The sequence below is a fragment of the Tubulanus polymorphus genome, chromosome 7 (assembly GCF_964204645.1).
Source record: "Tubulanus polymorphus chromosome 7, tnTubPoly1.2, whole genome shotgun sequence".
Taxonomy (NCBI): Eukaryota; Metazoa; Nemertea; class Palaeonemertea; order Tubulaniformes; family Tubulanidae; genus Tubulanus; species Tubulanus polymorphus.
In genome coordinates this window covers 8424795-8452268 of record NC_134031.1, presented here as the reverse complement: position 1 = coordinate 8452268, position 27474 = coordinate 8424795, and the positions used below count along the sequence as shown (strand labels likewise).

General features: G+C 40.9%; 1 protein-coding gene across 1 annotated transcript in view; it reads left to right on the top strand.

Moving 5' to 3' along the window:
• Positions 1–2807: 2807 nt before the first annotated feature.
• LOC141908894 (large subunit GTPase 1 homolog) overlaps positions 2808–27474 on the top strand; it is a 49917-nt gene continuing 25250 nt past the window's right edge. The window contains exons 1-10 of the mRNA XM_074799167.1: positions 2808–2977; positions 9281–9420; positions 9512–9638; positions 9739–9859; positions 9942–10028; positions 19106–19192; positions 19443–19586; positions 21678–21888; positions 22631–22795; positions 22931–23032. Of these exons, the coding sequence (XP_074655268.1) occupies positions 9328–9420; positions 9512–9638; positions 9739–9859; positions 9942–10028; positions 19106–19192; positions 19443–19586; positions 21678–21888; positions 22631–22795; positions 22931–23032 (1137 nt within the window). The 5' untranslated portion in view covers positions 2808–2977; positions 9281–9327. The remainder of the gene's footprint in view (positions 2978–9280; positions 9421–9511; positions 9639–9738; positions 9860–9941; positions 10029–19105; positions 19193–19442; positions 19587–21677; positions 21889–22630; positions 22796–22930; positions 23033–27474) is intronic.

The following is a 27474-nucleotide window of genomic DNA, read 5'->3' as shown; positions in this document are numbered from 1 at the left end:
TAATGAATGGTTCTTACACAAATCTATTAGTTGATAGCCTGTATTATTCGTTCTTTTGTCCTGATTATTTCTAGTGGGAACGCCTAAATTAATCAATGAGTCAACAATAGGGTCTAAGTTATCATCTTGAATTATGTGATTATCAGGTTCCAAAAAGTCTGGCATACAAGCGGTGTGAGCATTAAAGTCACCAGAAATTAACACATTGAAATCATACTCAACTTTCAATTGCAATAAAATCTATTTCAATTTCTCTGATAGCTATTTCTGAATAATAACGACTATGTTCTGGAGGAATATAAATTACACCTAAAAGTACATGTTTGTCGCGATTAAATAAATGTTTGTCTAATAAATACCAAGATACAAACTGAGAGTCAGTCGAAATTGGTTTTATTTCATTTTTCAAGAACTTCCTATATATGATACCGACGCCACCTGATCCTTTTTTTGAAAACTTTTTCCTATTTTTAAAGTGGCCATATGGGAGGCGGGCTAGCTACAACCTAAAATACCGTCTAAATCATCTAAGTGAGTTTCAGTGAGACATGTGATGTCATTATTGCTAATAAATTCACTAAATTCTGGGATATCGAGTTTAGCTATAAGGCCACATACATTCAGCGTAGAAAACTTTAATGATGATTTGATACAAGACATTTCACTTATGTTTGCTGCGTTTGCTGTACTAAAGTTACTTTAGTTACATTTTGCTTATTTAAATCAGAAGTGTTAACATTTCGCTTATTTACATCAGAAATGAAATTGTTAGGAGTTACATCAGGTACATGATAGTTACTATTTACATCAGGGTATGTATCTACCGTATGAGAATTTACATGCGAGCCAACGATATTTCTATTTACATTTGGATTACTGTCACATAAGTTTACACTATTTACAAATTCTATAACATAACAAAAACTTCGAGATACAAGGACAGTCCGGTCTACGAATAGTCCCTCCGCTGGTTCCTAGTGGCTGTCCATCGGTACGCGGTCACGGTTTTCGCGGATAACGAGTTTGTCCCGTACAAAGAAAGCTTGTTTTCCGTTCGCTTTCGCGGCTCTCAGCTCGGGGAGCTTTTCGCGTCGTCTCGTCGCCCATTCCTCAGGCACCTGTTCATTCAGTCCTAAAGACGAGCCCGCGAGATTTCTCGCAACTGAACGTACCAGTTCACGATCTTTGAAGAACTCGAATTTCGCAACAATTGGGCGCGGTTTTTTCTGTTCGTTTTTCTTTCGTCCTAGGCGATGTGTTCTCGCGAATTTGAATGAGTCCACGGTCGTCTTCGGTAACTTAAGGTCTTTCTCGCAAAAGCCTTTAATTAAGTCCTCGGTATTCTCATTTTCGGATTCCACGACGCCGTAGAAGATCAAATTATCGCGCATGCTACGCCATTGCTGATCTAGGAGTAGTTCATGGTCCGATTTGATAATTGCGTCCTGATCAGCGACAACTTTCTCTAAATTGCAAAATTTGCTTCTAAGTTGTTCGTTTTCACTCTTTAGTACGTCCTGGTGGCAAAATTCAAGCGAGTGTTTAACTTCGGTCATGTCCTTCTGCAAGTCGTCTAAAAGCTCTAATTTCGAAAGCTGGGAAAGAATCGCATCAAGTTTTGACGATATTCCATTGTTTGCTTCCACACGTGATGCCGTTTCCTCAGTCGATTTATGATTCTGGCGATTGGGTCGATTTGATGCTGCAGTCTTCTGCTTCCTGTTAGGGGGTGAAACACTTTGTCTTCCCGCCATTTTCTCCAGGTCTCACCGAATGTCACACAGATTCTGTGGTTGAAAAGAAAAACAAATCGGTTAAGTTTCAATATAGAAACGGGATTAACTGGACGCAAAGAATTAGGCTAAACTAATCTAGGCCCTACGCTCGTTAGTTCGTTTGTTATCAACCGGTTCAATTAGTCTTTGTCGACTATGCAATGTTAATTCGTTTGATGCGTAAACTAGTTTTTAGTGTCTGTCGTGGCCGAATAATTAATACTAAATTCTCAGCTAATACGGGCTAAACGCACAAAAACGGCAACGGAATATAATAGCACTAAGGTAGAAAAAATAGTTTCCTTGGATAATGTTTGTAACTGAAATGTGAAAATTTACCTCGACGGTTGTTTATATTCAAGGAGCGCGCCGAAAGTACGTCCGCACAGTTCACCAGCAATACATCGATTACGATTTATTTACACTCCAACCATTTCCATGGTATATGGAGGAAAACTATTACACATGTATATACAAATATTTACAAAACAACACTAAAGTGATTAGAATTTAGAGAATGAAAACGTAACGAAATATATATATACATCAACTATTTACAATACTATATATACTATTATATACATCAACTATTTACAATACTATATAATATATACTATTGGAGGGATCTATATACATCTAAGCCGGTCTTAATGAATTTAGCTAAGTTGACCGTTGGGTTTTTCAGAATATCAAGGGTATTAAAGGTATTCAAATTCAAAAAGTTTTTGCGTTGTTCGTTAAGTAAGGTACAGTCAAACAGAAAATGGGATTCGTCACCTAAAGTATTACAAGTGGGGCATATTCTATCGGCTCTGTCTAAATGAAGGTTTGAAAATTTGTTCACAGGTAAAATATAGGACCCGACCCTAAATTCAAATAAACTAGTTCCTAAGTCATCACCAAGTTCTATTATATACTTCTCTAACCTAATATCATTTTTATATTGCCTAAAGTTAGTGTATATCGGATTAGTATTTATGGCAGATACATCGCTATCGACCTATAACGCCCTCTACATAGCCGCCATCTTGTAGTGGTATTCTGTTTCACCACTGAATAGCCAGAAAATAAATTTCACGTGAAGACCGAGATCGAACGATCGAACCAAGACTTGTGAACCAACTGACCAATACTATTCTTCTGATCGGGTCGATCACCGATTCAACGTTTAAGCATTCGATACAGTATCCATCTAGCTAGAGGTACCACCTTTAACCACACAGGGACCTGACAAAAAAATTTTGACCCCAGTATCCTTCGCTTCACCAACCAGTGTGGCTCACCACAGGGGTTTGGCGATGGGCTGGATTTTATTTCCGGGTTGTTGATAATCTCGCGAGAATGGCGCTAAATATGAACTGCGAATAAATTCGCAATATCACGGAAATACCTTGTGTTTATATTGTTTATTTATCCGCTATCAAGTTTCGATAAACAATTGGTCTTTAAGAATCATTATCAGACGGTCGTCACGCTACTATAAAATAACAAGGGATGAAACGCCTTCAGAGTTGTGCCAGCCAGAAAGTTGGGACAGTGATGTGACATTCTGAGGATGTCATCATATTTAAAACTTTAACATGAAAAGTTAACATATTCACAGACCGATATCAATTGTCGGATTATGATTCATATGAAATTAATAACTTATAAAGAATAAATTATGATCAAATATATAATTCATAGAAAAAAAATGCATTTGAATGTAAGTTATTCTCAAATATTTTTCGTATCATAGTTTCCATCTTAGATGCTTCGGGTTTGCATTCATTCAAATAAGAAGCGTGAATGTCACGTGACTGTCCCAACTTTCTGGCAGGCACGAATTGAACTGCGTTTCATCCCTTGTTATTTTATATAGTAAAGCGTGACGACTGTCTGATGATGATCCTTAACGACCAATTGTTTATCGGAACTTTATAGCGGATAAATAAACAATATAATCACAAAGTATTTCTATGATATTTTGAATTTATTTGCAGTTCATATTTAGCACCATTCTTGCGAGATTATCAACAACCCGGAAATAAAATCCAAGCCCATCGCCAAACCCCTGTGGTGTGGCTGTCTCCACACCACAGTGATCTCCATCGCTCTACGATCCTGTGTTTGCCAACACGCCCTCGTTTGTAAAAATTGGTTCAGAATTTCTGGTCGAAAGCGCCGTTTGTTTTCAAAAATCATGGTCATATTTACTTCCATGCTGGTGCGGTACAGACGGATTTTGCCAATTTTTTCGGATTAATCGGAACGATTTAACAATCTCAAAGGCACTCAAATCATTCTCAAACCACCCAGTCTAACGCAGAAATTTGTTATCTTTAAGATTAATTTTACTTGAAGTGGATTGGATTATAATTAACGAAGTTACGAACTGTTGAAGTGACATAGCCTACCAAACGACCGATCTGACGGAGAGTTAGTCTAAAGTCTATTTATTTTTGATTGTCCACGATCTTTTTGGGATATTTCGCTTAATTTTGAGTGTACATACCTCAAATAGGTCTTAATCGAATCAGTAGAGTTGTGCAGTCCAGATAAATCATCGTTTTTATATCCATTTAACACTGTTTAGAAGGATTGATGAATATTCTCGAAAATTGAGGTTTAAATCAGCGAGAAAGACCGCCATTTTGTTCGTTTTTGCTTATTTCTTTATGCAAATGAGGCGAGGATGCGTCAATTATATCATGGGGGATGTAGCAGCTTCTTGTCGCCAAGAGACCAATCAACGACTCACAATATTACTCTAGAAAGCCGTTTTAGTGAATAAAGATTGCTTTGTCAAAGGTATCAAAACAATGTGGTTTGGCAATGATTTAGGCCTATGATAGCGCAGCCATTACGGCCGTACCCACGTAGTGAAACACGTGCGAGCAACGTACTCCCCCATAAAAAATAAACTTACCCAGATCACATGGTACACACTGCTCATTTGCATAAAGAAGTAAACAAACTGGAACCAAATGGCGGTCTTTCTCGCCGATTTTAAGCTCAACTTTCGAGAATATTCATCAATCCTTCCACTCGGTACAAAATGGATATAAAAACGATGATTTATCTGGACTGCACAACTCTACTGATTCGATTAAGACCTATTTGAGGTATGCACACCCAAAATTAAGCATAATATCCCAAAAAGATCGTGGACAATCAAAAATAAATAGACTTTAGTATCTAGCCGTTGTTCCTGAAACAACGTCTAGGGCGAAAGTGCTCATATAAGGTTAATTTTCGTCCCTCATTTTGAGGGACGAGGCTTTGAGCATCTATTTCACCCCTTAAAACACCATCAACTTACCTCAAACTGACTGTTCTGTAATCAGATGGAAGTTAACTATTGTTTGTGCATAAATTTGTAATCCTAAGTAGCTTTTGACGATCGTAGTAGCTCAAAACTTTTGACTAGTCGCCTCAAAAAACAGTGGAAGTGAAGCAACATAACAAATATGGCAGCTTTTCGTGGTGCATGATGGGAGTGTAAATTGCGGATTCGAACTTAAACTTGGTGCCAATGCAGATATTATTCTTGTTTCAAATTATTAAGGTTAAAATTGACCAAAATTTATGCGTTTTATCAACAAAAAATAACATTTAGAGTAATTTTAGAGAGACATTGAATTTTCACATTTTATTAATTTAGTCCGTATTGGAAATCCCGATAGTGGCAATCAATTCAAATCAAATCAATAAATTCCCCGGTTCGCGATTTAAATCATCAAAAAATTTATTATAAAACACGTTTTCAAAGTCAACAAGGTAACTAATTTATTTTAGTACAAAGGTTTGATTTGACACTAAAATCAGTTGTTGCATTGCAATAAACAGGAGTTAACCACTATATGATACTTTAGCGTCAGACGTTGTACGGAACCGTAACAACGACTGGTATTCAGACTGACGGAGAGTTGGCTCCCTTGTCTTTTTATATATAGTACCTAGGATACTGGGGTCAAAATGTTTTTTTGTCAGGTCCCTGTGCCTTTAACAATAGATTCGAACCCGGGGCAGCATATTGCCGGGAAGGCCATGTAAAATAAATTACTTGATTCTCATCAGAAGTTGTAAAAAAAACATCGAGTAGGGAGGTTTATGGCCCAAGTCCGATATACGGTAAAGTGCAGATCCGCACCTCTCGTGATTGACGAAATCTAATGAATGACAGAATCCAGGCTAAAATCTTTCTAGTGAAGTTTTGAAATTAACCAATGGCAATGTACTGAATTGCTGATGACATTTTGAATCTGAAACAATGATATTTAATGTAATTGATTGAACCGTTTACGCGGAGAGGTGCAGATCTGCACTTTTACCCGATATACGTCGAAAATAGTACAAAATTAATGCGCTAAGACATAACAGTTGCATGTGTCTCCAGTTAGACAGGAGACAGAAACAGTCAGGTCTCCGGTGAGACAAATCATCAGAAGACAGAGACAGTCAGACAGAGACAGTCAGGTCTCTGGTTAGTCAGGTCAACAGAAGACAGAAACACAGTCAGTTCACCAGGTAGACAGATTGGGACAGGAGACAGAAACAGTCAGGTCTCCGGCCAGGTTAACAGAAGAGAGAGACATTCAGGTAGACAGGTGGACAGGAGACAGTGAGGTCTCCAGTGGACACGAGACGGTCACACAGTAGGCTCTGCGAGTGGTCAGATAGACATTCGGTAACGGATGGGTAATAAGCGATGTACCGAAAACTCTCTTGTACTGCGCGATCTTTCCATGGCCTCAATTATAACCACGTTAGCTAAGTTTTTAGCCCACTTGGGACTTAAGTCTGTTGTCCATCCGTAGACGGAATTCAGTTATTTTGGGGAGTTTTGAAGATGCTTCAAGATAATGTCTTGATATTTGGTCCATACATGTATCTACCCTAGACACATCTTCAGCCCAAAAACTGGCCCTGTCAGAATCAAGATGGCCGACTGGCAGCCATTGTTGTTCGCCAAAATCAACACTTTTTACACATTTTTGGTTTACCTTTGTCAGCAGTATGAGGTTGGCATTAAGCCAATTCATGTAAAATCGCAGTAGGCCTATGTTTTTTATGTGAGCATTTTTTTCATTGGTTCTTGGGTTAAACGACGTATAATCGATGCGATTGAAGACATGACGAACCTCCATCGATGACATGGTCAAATTTGTTTAAATTCGACGAAAAACTGTTTTTGGCGGGAAAATTCTTAGCTCTTGCGTATAAAATTGCAATGATCTCGATTAGGAGGCGTCGTCTCTAGGAGCGAATGTGATTGGCTGTTTTTGGGATATACGGGGAATTCCGGCGCTACTCAAATAATTATGGGAAAGCCATTAAGGGCGAACGTTTCATTGGACTAGGTGCCGTATATGTGCGAATTTTAAATGCTCACTGCTGGTGAGAATATAATTATTTCACATATTGCCGTTGGTATTGTTTCATTTTAATACCCGGTGAATGTGTTGATTGAGATTCACTTTATGTCAAGGCCTCCACGTGCACGGGAATGCTAACATTAAGATTGTTGCGCACACAAACGCACGCTCATAAAGACTTCTATATGGTGATGCTGTAACGCTGCTTGGCGCGTGCACGTTTGGTATGATAACAGGCTGAATAATCGTCGTAGCAGATGAGCACTGTGTTTTCTGTTTGATAGAATTTGTAATAAATTGTAATTTCTTGTGACCTGAAAATACTAAGCAGCAAACTATAGGCATAGGCTGAGGTCTGAATATTGTAATGGTAAATTCCAGGATTTAAAACGATCTAATACTACGCCCCGGTTTTAGCTTCCGGGCCATACATTGGAAAAGGTTTCGTTTCCAAGACTCAACATTCAGCCGCCCTCTGACATGTGACATCATATGAATTTATTTGAATATTTTTTCATATTGTGAAAAATATTTCTTTGAAAATATAAATAGTTTCCCTGCCGCGCCTGCATGTACCCTGCAAAATTTTGGACGTAGACCATAAACAAATGTTTATCTTTTGTCTAATTTGACTACAAAATAATTCTTTAAGAAAGATAAAATACAATATAAGCTTCTAGAACTTCGAAGTCACGAATTGAAAAGATTTTTCAAGCAATGCCCTTACTCCAAACAACCTCTAGCTTTCAAGGTAAACCGCACTTTGCCCATGGGCAATTTATTTAACTTTTTGAGGGAAATTTTGAAGACGATTTGATCAATTACCTTGATCTTTCGGATGTATGTGAATCCCCCAGGGCCCATCAGCATAACAAAAATTTGGTCGATCGGACTCAAGATGACCGTCCTATGACCTTTTTTAGTGCCCAAAAATGTCAATTTTGGTCCGAATTCTGAGTCCTGTAGCTCCATACTGGTTTGCCATTTCTCATTGTAAATTGTGATGGGTATTCTTTGAAAAGGGATGTTTTATACCTGAGACAGGTATTTTTGATCAGCCAATTATGACGCAATTGGTGGCCGTCTTGGTGTCATCAGTACTCATTTGTAGGTGGGAAAAAGTTTTTCCACATTATATTGATACCTAAGCGTATTTTGTTACCACAATCAATTAGAAACTTGTAGCTTATAACATGTTCTATGATTGTGGTGAGTTTCAAGGTCATTGGTTTTTGTTTATGGCCACCAGGGGGCGTTGAATAATACAATATCTTAGTATTTCTATATTATATTCGTATCAATGCATATTTTGTAACCACAATCAATTGCAAAGTTCTAGCTCATGATATCATCTATGATTGTGACAAGTTTTAAGGCCATTAGTTATTCTATATGGTCACCAGGGGGCGTTGAATAGTAGAATAACTTAGTATTTCCTTATTTTATTGGTACCTAGGCATATTTTGTTACCATGATCAATTACAAAGTTATAGTTCGTGACATGTTCTATGATTGTTGTGAGTTTCAAGGTCATTGGGTTTTGAATATGGTCACCAGGGGGCGTGGAATAGTAGAATAACTTAGTATTTTCATATTAAATTGGTAACAAGGCATATTTTGTTATCACAATTAATTACAAAATCGTAGCTGCTGACACGTTCTATGATTGTGGTGAGTTTCAAGGTCATTGGTTTTTGTATATGGTCACCAGGGGGCATTGAATATTGAAATTGTTAGATTGTTGAGCATTTGGAACCACTTCCCAAGTGGGCATGGTGTCCCTGGACCCCTAGTTACTCATTTGGAGGTTTTGGAGGAAAATTTTGAAGGCGATCTAGATTCTTCTATACGCAATTTAACTAGGGCCCATCAGCATAAGAAAAGAAATTGGCTGGATGAGACACAAGATGGCCCTCCTGTGACCTTTTCTGTGCCCATAATGGTCATCCTTCTGGGAAGTGTAGCTTCCTAATTTTTCATTGAAATTTGTGATGAGTTTACTTTGGGGAGGGACCTTAACAGCTTTAACCAACTTGGGACTTTAGTTCCGGTAGGCTGTTGTGTTCACTTTTCGTCCGGACATTCATTCGTTCGTTCAGTTATCTTATTGTAACTGATAAATAATCATTGATTTATTATGTTTTTAAGTGCATTCGGACTACGCATACTAGCCTATCATATAAGTTCAACAGAAGATGGGCAAAAAGAAGAAGCAATTGTCAAGTTTGGGACGGGCAGTAATCAAAGAGCGATTTGGTGGACGACAAACTAAAGGCCATGAATCATTTGTATGTTGGGTTTTTTATTCAAAAGTTATGAATGTGATCAACTCCAAAGTAAGTTCTCTTCTAATGTAATAAATCATTAATGTATTTATAGGTTCACACCAGTGAATTGAATGATGGTTTTGATTGGGGACGATTAAATTTACAATCGGTCACTGAACAAAGCAACCTTGACGACTTCCTGGCAACTGCTGAGCTAGCTGGTACTGAATTTTCTGCAGGTAAATCACTCGATGGTTTTCTGTCAATTCCTCCTATACTACAGACTTCAGAGAACGAAAAAAACCATTATTCCGCTAGAAAAATGATTTTCTTTTCTAGAAAAGTTGAACATTCAAGTCATCGACCCGAGTCAAGCAACAGGAATTTTGTCTCAAGAGGAAAAGCAGGAAATAGCTGATGTGCAAGATAGATTCCGTGATCTTTTACATATCCCTAGAAGGTAATCTCATTTCTTATTAATATAATTGCTTTTGTAATCAAAATGAACTGTTGAGAAATTGTGTGTATGAGTTACATTTCAGGCCAGAATGGGATGAAGATACAACTGCTGATGAACTTGATCGCAGAGAAAGGGACAGTTTTCTCGAATGGCGAAGACAACTTGCCAGGTAAAACTAACTGAGACAATTGTATGAATTTTTTGGTTTACCTTTGTCAGCAGTATGAGGTTGGCATTGAGCCAATTCATGTAAAATCGCGGTACGTTTTTTTATGTGAGTATTTTTTTCATTGGTTCTCGGGTTAAACGACGTAATATCGATGCGATAGAAGACATGACGAACCGCCGTCGATGACATGGTCAACTTTGTTTAGATTCGACGAAAAACTGTATTCCCGTCAAAAAACGTTCCCTGTACTGACATAACAGCCAAGTTGCTTTAGACGACTGGCGCCCGCCATAAATGACTTTGAGAGTAAGCCAACCATCAGCTGGCGCCACCTACCCTACTCATCTTTGTTTTATGGCGCGTAGAAAGATGGTCGTCATCGACTAACTTTACTGGCTAAATCGACATTTTTACGGGTGAGAGCAATCCATCGATCGTCCCTTTTTATTACAATCTTTTTCGGTCGGCAACGCCCTCCGTTTCCCGTAGTTGTGCCCGCTTATATAAATTTAATTTTTAATTAATTCGTCCTTTTTCGTTTACCGCGGCGACGTTGCGTAGGGGCGTGGCTTCACGTTTCTAAGTGACAGCGGCTTATTCAATGCACGTGACCGCTCATCGTTTTATTGTTCAGGTCACGTAGGCCATTTATTATCTCCCGATCCCTATTATAGTTACTCTAGGGACTGCACAAAGGGTGTTATTGTATCGGTAGAGGAGTTATTATTACAAGTAAGTAATACCGTATTCAATTTTATTTTGATTATAATAGATTTTATCGTTGCAGATTATTAATTTCAGATGTCCAATCAAGGACAGAGAAGTTGTGCAGTGCGCTCTTGCCCCCTTTTTTGGGGGAAGGGGACTCACACAAAATCTGCCGTGCTTGCCGAAAGGCTAAGCGGGGTTCCAGCTGCGACCGCTCCGCTCACTGCGGGGAATGCATGGAGTGGTCGGAGGAATTATGGACTCGACTGGACAGGTCACAGACCCATAAGTTTAAGTCAAGCTATATTCCTCCACACAGCTCAGACCAGAGTGAAGCTCAGGCGCAGCTTCAGTCCGGTGCCCAGGTCCGACAGACTAGTCTGGCCCCACTCGGGGTGATGGGTCTCAGGTATTGAAGGCCGCCTTAGATTGGCCTCGCGAGATATCCCGGTCCCTGGTTCGCTCGAAACCTGGCCCGGCCCCAAGTTCTGTGCGTAGATCCCGGTCCCCTCAGGGGTCACGGAGGTCTACCCGAGGACGGACCCGCTCGCGTTCGAGTTCCTCTGACGTCTCATCGTCAGGGAATGCCTCATCACGGAAGTCAGGGGATTCCTCTTCCGAGGGCCTTAGGTCCCACAGGTACAGAGGGATGCACCACGGCCACAGGGCTCGTTCCCGACAACGTCGAACTAGTAGGCGATCACGTAGGTCAGGTTCTGCGAGCTCTAGGGTTCATAGAACCTGGAGGGATTATCGTCCCTATAAAGAAGGGTCTCGAGCACACGGACGTAGTAGGTCCTGGTCTAGATCACGATCACCGGGTAGGACCCCAGTGCGCCATAAAGATCAGCCTAGGGATCCTACTCCACAGCCTCTGCCTCCGCTGTCCGCTGGAACATGGGGACAGGGATTTATCGCAGATTTGTGAATTTTTCAAGGCGGAGTTGAACTCGCTCAGAGCTCAAACCCAGCAGGGAAAATCTCGCCCTCAGGAGACTGAGCCCCACCCCGAATTGCTCTCGGAAGAGGACGAGGAGCAAGGGGATCGATTGTCGATAGGCAACGTCAACGATTTTGAAAACGAGCCCTCCGAGAAAGAAGGGGCTTTTCAGGATCAGGCTAATCAGAGCACCGTTTTGTCGGGTTCAGCTGCGATTTTAGGCTGTAGGCCTAGGGGCTCCTCGCCTTCACTATTTGATGTGCACGATGCTAGGAATACGGGTGACATGCCTTATAAGGAGCTCATTACGGACGTTCTTTCGAAATATGGGGGAACCGTCCCAAAGCCTCGGGTCACCCAACATAGGGGCTCCTGTGCGAAGATTTTTAAAGCCCCAGACGACCCGGATGCGGTGGTTCTCGCTCCACATCCCGATTACGCTTCGGAATGGAAGGAAGCATTAGACCCGGCTGTGTGGGGTGAGACCCGGGCTTCCGAGGCTTGGACATAGCCGCCCTTGGAATCGGGCATAAAAGATTTTAGATTTTTCACGCCCTAGGATCCAAAAATTCCGGGTTTTCGGCCGGTCTATTATAATACCCCACTGCGTCATTTAAGCCACACGGCCGTATAGACACAGATTTAGATCAGCTGGGCTTGCCAACCTCGCAGCCCTTAAGTTTCCATATCCCGAAACAGGCAGTTAATGCCATGTAGGCCTTAGGGGAGTCGCTGTGTCAGATAGGGTCCTTCCAGGATATGTGTTTGATAGCGATGCATGGAGAGCTGGAGGCGGTCAAGGACTCGGTTTCACAGAATAATCCCGATTTGGATCACATGGCAGATGGGATCGCTACTTTGGAGCGTCTGCTGCAGGCTATGAGCCGGGCGGTCTGCCATCAGGTTCCTCTGGCTATTAGGCTTCAGGCAAATTTAGCCCTGTCGGTCAGGCATAGTTTCCTTAAAGATTCTAAACTACCCGATTCGATTAAGACATGTCTCTATAGGGCTCCATTAGGAACCTCGGATCGCTTATTCTCGGGATGGGGTTCGAAAGCCTTCGAGCAGGTCCAAAGGATGGAGGAATCTAGGGCTAAGCCCAATTTCAGGATTCCGAAAAAGAGTGTATCCAACAATGATACCCAGCGAGTAGGCCTCCCTTCGACGGGGGAACTACCCAGGGCGCAGTTTAGGAGACCAGGCTGGTCTGGGTCCGACTCTAAGGATACTAAAGGGCTACGAATTCGGTCTCGTGGTAAAGGGAAAGGCCCTCAAAAGGGGAAGTCCTTTCTGCCGAAACCCAAAGTTGGGCAGCAGTGAAGGTCGGCCAGTGGGGGCGTGTCTTCAGGACTACGCTTCCCACTGGTAGGACGTTTTTGGCGACACCTGGCAGAGCAGAATCGTCTCTGCGGGGTATCGCTTGGAATTTCGAAAGAAACCACGACTGTGTCGAAACCCACCGGACATGAGACCCAAGAAAGGGCAAGAGTCCCATGTCATCCCGGCAGTGGAAGAGCTGTTGGAGAAACGGGCCCTAGAATTAGTTCGGGACCCCAACTCTCTCGGTTGGTACTCCTGTTTGTTTACGGTACCCAAGGCATCCGGGGGTCTCAGGACAGTGATCGATCTATCGTCCTTGAACAAGTTACTCAAGTGTCCAAAGTTCAAGATGACCACGCCCAAGGAAGTAATTAGTAGGGTCTTGAATAGAATTCTGAAAGTTGATAAAATAATTGACTCAATAGTCAATAGTAGGCCTACAATTAGTAGTGGAACGCTATCAGCTATTCATCTTATCAGATAGCTATTCATCTTTTCAACCGTCATTATTCCCGTCAGTACTGTCTCATCTTTCAACACCTGTTGGCAAGCAGCCAGAGCAGCCAATGCTTTTGTAATACTATAGTCTCACACACAGACACACTTCCCTGCTGTAGTAGCAGTGATCAATAGAGAACATATATAGCTATTAATACATGCGCTGTATTGTAACACTACTGAGACACACGTGGCGCGCGTCTTATGATTTAATTCAATGATAATAAAAGCTTTAAATTACGAGTAAATTAAGACCTTTATGAATCATAAACTGTAATAAGGGGCTATGAATTAATAAAGCAATTAGATTTAGAATAAGAACCGCTATCATTAGAACCAAAAACTCTAGAATCTTTGATGATCATAAAAACATCAGCTTTTTTCGTGTCGCGTTATTCTTGGAAAAATACTGACAACCTCAAGAAAATACTGACAAACTCAAAAAAATTGTACTGACAACATCTTTCTGAGGTTGGCAGCTCTGTTTAAAGGACGCTTACTTCCAGGTCCCTGTACACCCGAGGTCCCGCAAATTACTCAGGGTGAAGTGGCAAGGGAAAACTTACCAATTTCGTGCTCTTCCGTTCGGGCTCAGTGCCGCCCCCTGGCTATTCACAAAGTTAGTGAAAACGGTTCAGCGTCGCCTTCAGTCACAAGGGGTACGTCTATTCGTTTACCTGGACGACTGGTTGGTGGTGGCGGCGGATTCGGCAAGGGAGTGCCAGGAAGGGTTGGAGAAAACCTTGGCCTTAATAAACAAGTTGGGTTTCAGGGTGAATCTGGAGAAGTCGCATCTGCTCCCCACTCAGAGATTTGTATATCTGGGGATGTACTTTGATCTGGAAGTCGGTCTAGTTTATCCAGCCGAACCAAGGGTACACAAACTAAAAGAAGCGGTATCCGGCCTGACTCAGGGGATTCCCCGGTCGGTGCGGTACTGGTCTCAGGTCCTAGGACAGATGAGTTTGATGTCCTTAGTCGTTCCGCTGGGCAGATTACACAGTCGTCCACTACAGCAGTTTTGGAAAAGTTCTTGGTCGAATTCAAATCCATGCTGGGACAGTCTTCTCCCGGTGCCTCCACCGGCCCTGGTGGTGGATCTCATGTGGTGGACTCTAACTGTCAACCCTCTGAAAGGCACGTCCCTAGCTCCGCTCAAGGCGCCGATTCATCTTTTCACGGACACCAGTTTTTACGGATGGGGAGCCCATCTCGAGGCTTCTCGGAAGTCAGGAGCCTGGACGTCGAGGGAGGGGGGTTTGCATAAACCATTTGGAGTTGTTAGCAGTGCAGAAAGCATTGCAGTTCTTCGGGCGCCATGTGTGGTTGGCCACGGACAACTCGATGGTCAAAGCCTATCTCTTGAATCAGGGGGAACGAGGTCTCGGACTTTAACGCGGTTAACTGCAGAGATCCTTCTATGGATTCAGGCTCAGGGGATTTCGCTTTCGGTATCCCATCTAGCCAGAAAATTGAATGTGGTGGCCGACCAGTTGTCGCGTTGGGACAAGCCGATTCCCACAGTGGACACTGTCTCAGCCGGTAGCGGATCGAGTCAGGTCACTAATAGGTTGGCCCAATCTAGACCTGTTTGCTACCAGGTTCAACACCAGGTGCCCAGTGTTCGTCTGTCCATTCCCAGACGACCGGGCATGGGCCGTGGATGTGTTCTCCCTAGAGTGGGAAAACGTTCATGCCTACGCTTATCCCCCTGTTCCCCTGATAAATTGGGTGTTGGAGCGGGTGGAGGAGGCGCGCAACTGCGTCTTGGTCCACGTGGCACCTTGCTGGGCAGCTCAGACTTGGTTTCCGAGACTTCTGAATCTTCTGTGCGATCAGCCGCGTCGGCTCCCAACGTTTCCGACTGTATTATCCCAGGGGCGGTTCTCACCCCAACGTGAGTTTCTTGGATCTTCACGCTTGGCCACTGTCCAGCAATCCCTCGCGGATCAGGGATTTTCGCAAGGGCCTGCCTCGTTTATCCAAGAGACCCTCGACAGGGACAGTCTATGATGCTAAGTGGGAATTTTTTCGCAATTGGTGCTCTCGGAGACAGGTGGATCCTCTCCGCCCCGCTGTTGCGGATCTAGCGGACTTTTTTCATTTTCTGTTTAATCAGAAAGGGTTTCAAGTGGTGACTACTAAAGGCTATTTCGCATACGCATCCGTCCGCCGGGGTCTCGGAGGTTTCCACGGACTCGAGAATTTCCCAATTGATTGCGGGGTTCACAGTGGCTCACCCCAGAAAGGTGAGGGAGGTTCCTCCATGGGATCTTACAGTCGTACTGAAGTATTTGATGCGTCCTCCCTATGAACCGTTACGGGAGATATCCTTGTCACGGTTAACTAGGAAGACAGTGTTTTTGCTTTGTTTGGCTATGGCCGCTCGTCGCTCAGAAGTCCACGCACTCTCGACGTATCGGCCCCACTCTGTGTGGTTGCGCCACGGCGCGGGATTTACGCGAAGCAGCAAACACAAACATGGCCACTCTCTCAATTTTCAATGATAGAAATCGTGTGTGCATTTCAATTATTTCGGCTGTTAGGGTTTTAAGGCACAATATAAGTTGATGATGTGATATGGCGATGTTAATTAATGATAATTCCGCAGTGAAGCTAGTCACGAACGGTGCCGATTGAGTGTACAGCTGCCAAAAACACTGAAATGTGCGTAGTTGCGTAACTATTTGCAGTGAATTGCAGACGAAACATGAAGCCTTAACGGCCGTTTAAAAAAAGATTATACCAATCGCCATTGTAAAATAAAAATGAGATAGAACCTAAGTTAAAATTCTGGCCATTTCTAAAATGTTATTACTAATTTTTAGTCAGTGCCGAACGTTTAGTTTTCCAACAATAATGAGGGGTGGTAGGTAGTCATGCAATTCAAGTCATCATTTATTACACGTTACTTCCGTGTTGTTGAAAATCTCGCGAGTCCTGGACCAAACCCCATTGAACAATGTGATCTGTGTGCTGGCCACAAATGCACACAGATCACACTACACTACCCATTACACACACACTCTAGTACCCACAGCTTTCATATATCCATCCAAATATTTAGAGTTTCTTTCTTCCTGGGTCAGACCGGGCCATATAGTTTTCGGGCCCGAGGATAGATACATGATACTTCGTCTGGGGTTATCCTTCATAGCGAAGAATCAGAAATCCTTAGCAGCGGCTAGGTCATGGAGGGTAGAAGCTCTGGGGCATAGGGTTTCAGGAGACTTACCTGACAGGATGTTGTGTCCAGTGCGCTCCCTGAAGAGGTATTTGGAAAAGACCGAGCAATTACGGGGCTCGAGGGAGAGATTGTTTCTCCCAATAGTGTGGGATCTTTCGAAGGACATTTCTAGGGACTCTGTGGCTAGGTGGATTACATCAGTGATTAAGGAGGCGTTAAACCATGGAGGTGCCCCGCTCTCTCAGGAGGTGGTTTCGCACCAGTTGCGAGCGTTGGCCACGTCCTGGGCCGTTTTCACCGGAGGTTCTCAAGACCAGGTTTGCAAGGCAGCTTTCTGGTCGTGCCCGTCCACGTTCTCCTCGTTTTATCTGAGGGATGTTTCGGGGCAGTTAGGTAGCCTCTCTGCAGTGGGCCCTGTAGTTTTAGCTCAAGGGCTGAGAAAACCCCCAAAACGGTTTGATATTACGGTCCCCACAGATCCGTTTTTGCCGGGTCCTGGGGATTGAGACACAGTCGTGGTGTTGTTTTGGAAGTATTACAAGATTAGTGTTCCATAAAGATACGGAAACCATAGTATTACCTTCGGGCCACACACGCATGGTTTGTGTGTGTGTATATACGCGTAGGTCTAATCAAAGACCTTGCGTTCAAGGCATGGCTCTTTTTGTTTATAGTCTTATCGATGATAGTAATTAAAGGGTCATCGTTCAGGGGTTGCGTATTGTAGTTTTACGGGAAACAGAGGGCTGGCCTCGTAATTACCAATCTCTTTGGTTTCTCGTGCGATGTGGATGGAAAGCTCTCCGGTCTCACGATAATGGATTGTAATGGGTGAGTGTTTTTTCATGTTTTTATTGTAGTAAATCGTTAGCGATTTTAGACCTTGGTTGGTCGACGACTTTGAGATGCCCAGCCGTCCTTTTCTGTGGTATTCTGGCTATTATGTCAGTACAGGGAACGTTTTTTGACGGGAATATTTCATTTTTCGATTGAAAAATTGTATTCCCTAAAAATACTTACCTGTACTGACATACCGAATATACCCTCCCAGCCATCCCCGCTATCTTGAGTCTATCTAAAACAAAGATGAGTAGGGTAGGTGGCGCCAGCTGATGGTTGGCTTACTCTCAAAGTCGTTTATGGCGGGCGCCAGTCATCTAAAGCAACTTGGCTATTATGTCAGTACAGGTAAGTATTTTTAGGGAATACAATTTTTCAATCGAAAAATGAAATTTTTGGCTGGAAAATTCTTAGCTCTCGCATATAAAATTGCATTAAGATACGTCTCTACGACCGAATGTGATTGGCTGTTTTTGGTATATACGGGGAATTCCGGCGCTACTAAAATAATTATGGGAAAGCCACTAATGGCGAACGTTTCATTGGACTGGTGCCGTATATGTGCGAATTTTAAATACTCATTGCTGGTGACAACATAGTTATTTCACATATCGCCGTAGGTATTGTTTCATTTTAATACCCGGTGATTGGGATTGAAGTGAAGCGAACGTTCACTACACAAGGCCTCCACTTGCGCAAGAGTGCTAAACATTTGACTCTTGCACACACAAACACACGCTCGTACAGACTACTATATGGTAATGCTGTAACGCTGCTTGGCAGTGCACGTTTGGTATGATAACAGGCTGAATAATCGTCGTAGCAGAAGATGAGCGCTGTGTTTTCTGTTTGATAGAATTCGTAATAAATTGTAATTCCTTGTGACCTGAAAATACTAAGCAGCAAACTATAGGTATAGGTTGAGGTCTGAATATTGTAGTCGTAAATTCCAGGATTTAAAACGATCTAATACTACGCCCCGGTGTTTTAACTTCCACGGCCATACATTGGAAGAGGTTTCGTTCCCAAGACTCAATATTGTGAAAAATATTTTTTTGAAAATATAAAATAGTTTCCCTGCTGCGAAATTTTGGATGTAGACCATAAACAAATGTTTATCTTTGGTCTCATTTGACTGCAAAATAATAATTCCCTTACAAACAACCTCTAGCTTTCAAGGTAAACCACACTTTGCCCATGGGCAATTTATTTTACCCAGTAGGCCTACATTCCATGTTCCAGTAGAATTATGGTCTAGTTCATACGTCTGTGGTAGTTCTACCACAGCGATTTCAGCTTGATGTTGCCATGAGACTGTCACAATACATTAACCCCTTTCATTTGAATCTGATGAAATCACAAGTCTGATATGGTGAGCAATTCTCTTTCAAATTGAATCTGATGTCATTACATACTCTGCCATGATATGATAGAGAAACCTAGTTTTAGGCTATCCATCCATTAAAACCTGGCCCCTGATGTTTAGGGCTATGCTAGGCATGTACTGTCCGAAATCCTGATCATACACTTCCCTACGAAAATCATATGAACAATATTTGTACTTCAGGCTTATTTGATTTTCAGTTTGCAAGAAGAGAAACATTTGGTTCTTACTCCTTTTGAAAAGAATCTAGATTTTTGGAGACAACTCTGGAGAGTAATAGAAAGGAGGTAGCGTATTTAAGAAAAGCACTTTTCCACATTGTGAAATTACTTTTGACTTAAATAACTGTACTTACTAGTGATATGCTTAATCTATGCTATATTCAAAAGTTACGTCTTAAGTGCAACTGACCCACAAGACCAATGGTCCTTTCTTAATTTCAAATCTTCATTAAGCACTTTTATTTGGCAATTTCTCAAATAAAGATGTCACAAAGAATTCATCAGCACTTATCATAAAAAACCATTATCATTTCAGCGATGTTGTGGTACAGATTGTCGATGCTCGAAATCCTCTTCTGTTTCGTTGTGAAGATTTAGAGAAATATGTCAAGGAAGTCAGTGTTGAAAAAGAAAATATGATTCTGGTCAATAAAGCAGATCTCCTTTCACAAATCCAAAGGTATTATATGCACAGAAAACTTTTCACCTATGGTCTTTATCTTGTTAGAGACTTGCAACACCACGTCGATTTACGTTCCAATTTCTGGTTCTGACTAGCGCCATCAAACGAGTAATTCAAGAACTTGAATCTGTCCATATCGCTTATTAACCTGCTGACAACATGTTCACACATGGTTGCGAAGCTTGTACCCCATGGACTGCATGGTCAATTTAGTTGGCCTATGTCATAGGTTCTTGGCGATTGTGCCAAGAGCAGACCGTTATCAAAGTGCCAGCAGCTCGGTTTCGCCTTAAACTTTGCATTAATACGTATGTTGTCTTAAATCTCTATTCTTTGTCCAATACAGTGGAACATCATTTGGACCTGACTTGCACTAATGTTTGAAAAGCACTACAGTATATACCAACCAATCTAACTCGTCATCAGTGCGCTAAGTTCGAGTTCTAATTTTTATATCTCCGTCATCCTATTAAAAGTATCTTTCTAGTCTATGATTGTGGTGATTTTCAAGAGTATTGGCTTCTGCATACATTTCACGAGGCATTCAGTGGTGGAATTGTGTAGTATTTCCATTTATATAGGGATGTACATATTTTGTTCCGACATTCAATTGCAAAGTTGCATGTTGCTCATGAGATATTTATTTTAGTGAGTTCCAAGGTCATTGGCTTGTTCATCAGAGGACATTGGATTTTGAAATTGTCCGATAGTCAGTATATCAGACCACTTACCAAGTTGGTGTTCCTTATTTAGTAGTATTTCAGGTATTTTATGTTTGACTGAAAACTCAAGCGCTCCTAAATGCACTTATAATTAAAGATTTTCATGGAGGAGTACCCCCAAAATCCTCTGATTGGCTTATGCACTCAAAACTGCCTCCTTTGACAGATCATTGGGGTAATGGCATACTTACGACCTCCGTTGTCATAATGTTGTCTAATTATTAAAAACATTTGAAAGTAATTGGATTCTACATGGCCTTTTGACTTGATAGAGCAAGCCAGTTTTCTGAATTAAGCACTTTCGAGGCTAAAGATTCAAACCCCAACAAATGCTATGGACACAGATTCAATTGATAAAACACTGAAAATATCAGGCAACATTTTTTAAAATACAGGCAGTAAATGTTTTAACTAGGTTATTCATCCGAGTTATTACATAATCAAAAAATGGCAAACGTTTCATTGGACTAGGTGCCGTATATGTGCAAATTTTAAATGCTCATTGCTGGTGAGAATATAGTTATTTCACATATCGCCATAGGTATTGTTTCATTTTAATACCCGGTGATTGTGTTGATTGAGATTGAAGTGAAGCGAAAGTTCACTACACAAGGCCTCCACGTGCGCGGGAGCGCTAACATTAGACTGTACACACAAACACATGCTCATACAGACTACTATATGGTGATGCTGTAACGCTGCTTGGCGCGTGCACGTTTGGTATGATAACAGGCTGAATCATCGTCGTAGCAGATGAGCGCTGTGTTTTCTGTTTGATAGAATTTGTAATAAATTGTAAATTCTTGTGACCTGAAAATACTAAGCAGCAAACTATAGGTATAGGTCAAGGTCTGAATATTGTTGTGTTAAATTCCAGGATTTAAAACGATCTAATACTACGCCCCGGTTTTAGCTTCCGGGCCATACATTGGAAGAGGTTTCGTTTCCAAGACTCAATATTCAGCCACCCTGTGATATGTGACATCATATGAATTTTATTTGAATATTTTTCATATTGTGAAATATATTTCTGGAAAATATAAAATAGTTTCCAATGCCGCGCCTACCTGTACCCTACGAAATTTTGGACGTAGACCATAAACAAATGTTTATCTTTGGTCTTATTTGACTACAAAATAATTCTTTAAGAAAGATAATATACAATATAAACTTCTAGAACTTTGAAGTCACGAATTAAAAAGATTTTTCAAGCAATGCCCCTTACTCCAAACAACCTCTAGCTTTCAAGGTAAACCACACTTTGCCCATGGGCAATTTATTCAGTTTTGGGCAGTGACACTGCCTTTGGTGTGTTCATTCATTTTAACATGTTTTCAATGATGGGATAATTGATTTTCACTTTCAGAAAGTACTGGGCAGAGTACTTTGACAATGTTGGTTTGAAAGTTGTATTCTGGTCAGCGCTTAATGAAAATGATAAGCACAAAGCACAAGCAAAAGATAGCGATGAGGATCATGATGATGATGATGATTATGATGATGATAATGACGATTCTACTGAGGAAATTGACTCTGGTTCTGAGTGTGAAAGTAATTCCGAAAGTGAAGAGTTTCAGGTAAGATCTTCAATTGATTATTAGAAGAAAAAATGTTTCTAATTTCTTTCCTACATTTTAACCCTTAACTTGTCGCAGGTGACTGTAGTTGCATACTGCGGAACTGCTGTAGACGACTGTAGTAGACAGCCTGACCTATCTCGCATTTTAAGTTTTTATGTCACAAGCGCCTTGCAGCGCGTTGAGTCGTAGTTGTTAATGCACGGCAACTGCCGATACTCGAGAATCCAAACCCGGAAGTAATTTCTCATTTTGATAAATTGTGACCTCAAAAACGCCCCCGTAAATTTGATATCTTTTTGAATGGATTTTGATGAAGCTTCAAACATTTAGACTGTAATAAGAAGCATTAATAATGATTTAAACGATGGAAATAGTATTCTACAGCATCTTTATATATGGATATCGACAATGTTACACGAAATTATGAGTACATGTATTCTGACTTTCTAGGGAGTCTTTGCACTGGACCCCCATAAATGACCCCACCCAGTGGACCCCCATCTTTCAAAAATCGGAAGTTTAAGTCTTTCAGCACTATTTTGTGGCTATGACTATAAACTACTGCTTTGTGAAGTTTCAATCCCCTATATACAATAGTTTGGAAGTTATGAGGATGTAATGAGTTAATTTCATCAACATGCAAATCATCTGGCACACACAGGACTTCGAAGCTGCTGGCAGATTAAGGGTTAATCCTTACCATACCTACTCGAACCCCTGGTTTTATTTTTCATTTTAGTTAGTACACAGAGGGATTGAGCATGGGTCGAACAATCTAATGTCATGCAGTGAAGCAGATGGGATAAATGCTACTGATATTGTATCTGGGGATGAACTTCTTGAAGTCATCCGAAATGTTCATAAAGGTGTAAGAGCATCACCTGATGTACTGACAATTGGATTGGTAAGAGAAGTCAAAAAATTGTCCTGGCAAAACAGATCAAAAATATACTCTGTAGCTAATTAACTCGTGGTGGTCTGTTGAAATGTCTTGCATTTTTCATATGAACATATACTTTTGATGGCGTGCTCTTTACAGGTTGGCTATCCAAATGTTGGTAAAAGTTCGACAATAAATGCAATTCTTCAAAGTAAAAAGGTGCCAGTTTCGTCAACACCAGGACGAACGAAACATTTCCAGGTACATACGCACATACATATATAGACGCTTCAAGTTAATGTCTTCATATTTGGTTTATACATGTATCAACCCTAGACACATCTTCAGCCCAAAAACTGGCCCTCTCAAATATTCAAGATGGCTGACTGGTACCGATTTTTTTTCCCCAAATTCAGCACTTTTTACACATTTTTAGGCCAGCCATAGGCTGAGCCTATTACTATACAAATGGAGCGAATTTAAATGACATGGTTTCCAGAGTAAAGGCTCTTTGACTGTGAAACTGAGCATATATTCATACAAATCATTCATTAGAGCATTATCCATTATCCAACCCCTATGAAGCTGAATTTTAAAAAGATGGCCTCGTTAAAATTTACATGAGCTTTTTCATGAAAATCTGATTGCAAAAATATCTGTTTTAAAAAGCCAATCAGAAAGCAAAGACTCCTCTATGATTGGCTTAGCCGCAGAGATCAGCAGGTGTTCACATGAACCCCGCGGTATTGTCTACCGTTTTACTTCTGGTTTTTATTTGAAGATCTAAAATTGTGTTTCAAAACATCGATTTCTGTGAAATCTTTAGTTGATTTGGTTTTTGGGAGGAATATTTTTATTTGCACTGCAGAAAATATCATTGACAATTGTGCAAGGTCCGGGAAAAATTGCTTTTTCTCAAATAGGATGGATGACCTTGATATGCTTATTAGCCATGTTCGCAAACTACAAATTCAATCAAATTTTATTCTGCAAAATATATCAAATCCAATTCAATTTTACTTTATTGAACAAGGTAAAACAGCAAGTCCAATTCAATTTTGTTTTATTGAGCAATACCAGAAAATCAATAAGACCAAGGGAAAAGATTTATCTGAGGTATTTGTTCCTGCCAACTCCAGTCGCTGTCTGTGCCACTTATGAAAACACAATTGAATTGTGTAAATTATTAGCCTGGGATTGACTAGTCTGAGCTGGGAGTGTATTTCGACAAATTTAACCTACAGGATGCATCATTTGCCATTTTATAAAAAGCTGACAGGCTGGCCATAGTGCCCCGTGGGGCTCTTGTTGAAGTTTTCGAGGGAAATTTTGAAGACGCTTTTATCAATTACCTTGATCTTTCTGATATATTTTTTTGCCCCAAGGGCCCATCAGCGCGAGAAAAATTGGAAATTGGGTCAATCTGACTTAAGATGGCCATCCTGTGACCTTTTTTGTGCCCAAAAATGTTAATTTGGCCTGAATTCTGAGTCCTGTAACTTCCTAATGTTTGCCATTTTTAGTCCAGCCGTAGGTAGTCAGTAACCTGACTGTGGTTTAGTTTCACGATCGGATATTTTCACAAACCACAGTCAGGAATGGGAAGGTCATTTTTCAATGAAATCTTCGTGCACGAGTAATTTGCCTGGCATTTCATTGTCTCTTAAGATATCTGTCTAATTTTTGTTGTAATCAACGCACAACAGATTCGTAGTTTGTTTGATACCTATAACACCTCACCTAACGATCTTAATCCATGTGCAAATTGACCGTAAAGTGAGAGTAAATTTCCGTCGATTCGACGGTGGCCATTTTGAAAACGTGTGGAGGGTGCTGGTGTCTGTGGACTGAGGGCAGGACCACAACACAAACTAACGAAACGAAACGAAGAAATTGAAAAAAATTAAGAAATCAACACTTATTTACATTTTTGTTCAACCAGAATTTATTTTTTCATTATTTATAATGGAAAACGCGAAGATTCGAAATATAGGTTGGAAAACTATCAAAAATAGAAATTGTCGTTTCGTTTTGAAAGTTTTATTTAAATCCCTGTAGGTCACCTAGTCTATCATGCCACATGCATGCAATACAGAGAAATGGCGGCCAATGGCGAAATTGGTGGAGAAATTAATTAATTTCTCAAAATAATGTTGATTAATCGCTCGAAACATACATAAAATTTGATTATTTCAAAAGGTACCTGTGTTAGTATGTGATTTAAGCCATTAATTGTGGACTGAATTGAATAGAAAATATATTTTTGAAGTGTTACTTTTTGGTTTACCTTTGTCAGCAGTATGAGGTTGGCATTGAGCCAATTCATGTAAAATCGCGGTACGTTTTTTTATGTGAGCATTTTTTTTCATTGGTTCTCGGGTTAAACGATGTATAATCGATGCGCTTGAAGACATGACAAACCTCCGTCTATGACATGGTCAACTGAGTTAAAGTTCTACGAAAAACTGTTTTTGGCGGGAAAATTCTTAGCTCTCGCCTATATAATTGCAATGACCTCGATTGGGGGGTGTCTTCTCTACGAGCGAATGTGATTGGCTGTTTTTGGGATATACGGGGAATTCCGGCGCTACTAAAATAATTATTAGGCCAGCCGTAGGCTGAGTTTATTACTATACAAATGGAGCGAATTTAAATGACATGGTTTCCACACAAAAGGCTCTTTTGCTTGCCAAGTGAGGGCATATTCGAACAAATCACGTATTTAAGCGTAATCCATTCTCGGAATCGTAGCGAGCAGAATTTTGAAATAGGGTCTCATAAAAATGTTTTCTGCATTTTTCACGAAAGTTAAATCGGGAAAATTTCAATTTTTATCAGCCAATCAGGAAGTTGTGTCTTCCCTGTGATTGGTTTATCTGAAAATATCAGCAGCTGTTCACGTGAATTATCGCGATTTCATTACTGGCGCTTTTGCGCATGACTTCATGTATCAACACGCGACAATACTTCCGCGTTCGCTACGTGTTGTCTGATTGGCCCATTTACTGGGAAATTCCACAGAAGCCTAATGTGGTTTGTTACAAGCGCTGTGATTGGCCCGACCCGATTCTGGCATGGCTTTAGCTTAGTGGGTTCGAATCCCTTGACGGGTGAAGATGATGGATCCTATCAATATCTATTGAAACTAATAAGTTTCCCGGTTGGGCAGCCGCGGATATCTACCGGAAGTATTCCGGTTCGATATTTCGAGGTTTCTTTGAATTTTGGAGTGATATTGAAATCCGGTAAATACCAGCGGTAGATTGTGAAAACCCATTGCATGATATTTGTATTACTTAATCAACGAAAAGCGTCGGGGCCGCGCCAGGAGTTTTCGTGATTCAAGTAAGTAGCGCAATAGCCTACTTCTTCGTGTTCGTCACGGCTCTGTCCCCGTCGGCGCTGTGATTGCACTTTCGTACCACCAAAATTTTTTATTTCTATATCAGGGAGGTCTGGAGAATAAAAAAGTCAAAATTTAGATATCACAGGCCTGATTTCATCGAATAAGTCGACCATGGTCGTTACGTTTCCGTACTTATTACCACCTAAAACCGTCTGAACAATTTTGTCACAACCAACATTTCGTTTACAGAAATCAGGTGTTCACGTGAACCCGCGGTATCGTCTACTGTTTTACTTCTGGGTTTTATTTTAAGATTTAAAATTGTATTTCAAGATCGATTTCTATGAAATCTTTAGTTGATTTGGTGTTTGGGAGGAATTTTTATTTGCTCTACAGAAAATTCATCCTTGACAATTGCGCAAGGTTCGCGAAAAAAAAGGTTTTACCAAATCGGGTGTATGACCTTGATATGCTAATTAGCCATGTGCCCGAATTGCAAATTCAATCAAATTTTATTCTGCCAAAAAATGTTAAATACAATTCGCTTTCCGAGAGTTAATGGTATGCTGCATGGAACAAAGTTGTTTTGAGATGGGTCTTGAAGCTATTTAGGTCGAGAGATAACCATCTAGATAGTTCGTGAGAGTTCCAAAGTTTTGAAGACGCTTCAAGGTAATGTCTTGATATTTGGTTTATACGTGTATCTACCCTAGACACATCTTCAGGCCAAAAACTGGCCCTGTCAGATTCAAGATGGCCGACTGGCAGCCATTGTTGTTCGCCAAAATCAGCACTTTTTACACATTTTTGAAGTTTTCGAGGGAAATTTTGAAGACACTTTTATCAATAACCTTGATCATTCGTATATATTTGTATCCCCCGAGGGCCCATCGGCATGAGAAAAATTGGGTCGATCGGACTCAAGATGGCCGTACTGTAACCTTTTTTGTTCCCAAAAATGTCAATTTTGGCCTGAATTCTGAGTACTGTAGCTTTCTAATGGTGTGCCATGTTTCGTTGCAATTTGTAATGGGTATTCTTTGGAAAGGGATCTTTTATATCCGAGAGGGTATTTTTGACCAGGCAATTATGACGCACTTGGCGGCCATCTTGGGGTCATCAGTACTCATTCGTAGGTGGAAAAAAAGTTTTTCCACATCATAATTGATACTTAAGCATATTTTGCTACTATAATCAATTGGTAAGTTGTAGCTCATGACATGTTCTATGATCGAGATGAGTTTCAAGCTCATTGGTTTTTGTTTATGGCCACCAGGGGGCATTGAACAATACAATAACTTAGTATTTCTATATTACATTCGTACCTATGCATATTTTGCTACCACAATCAATTGGA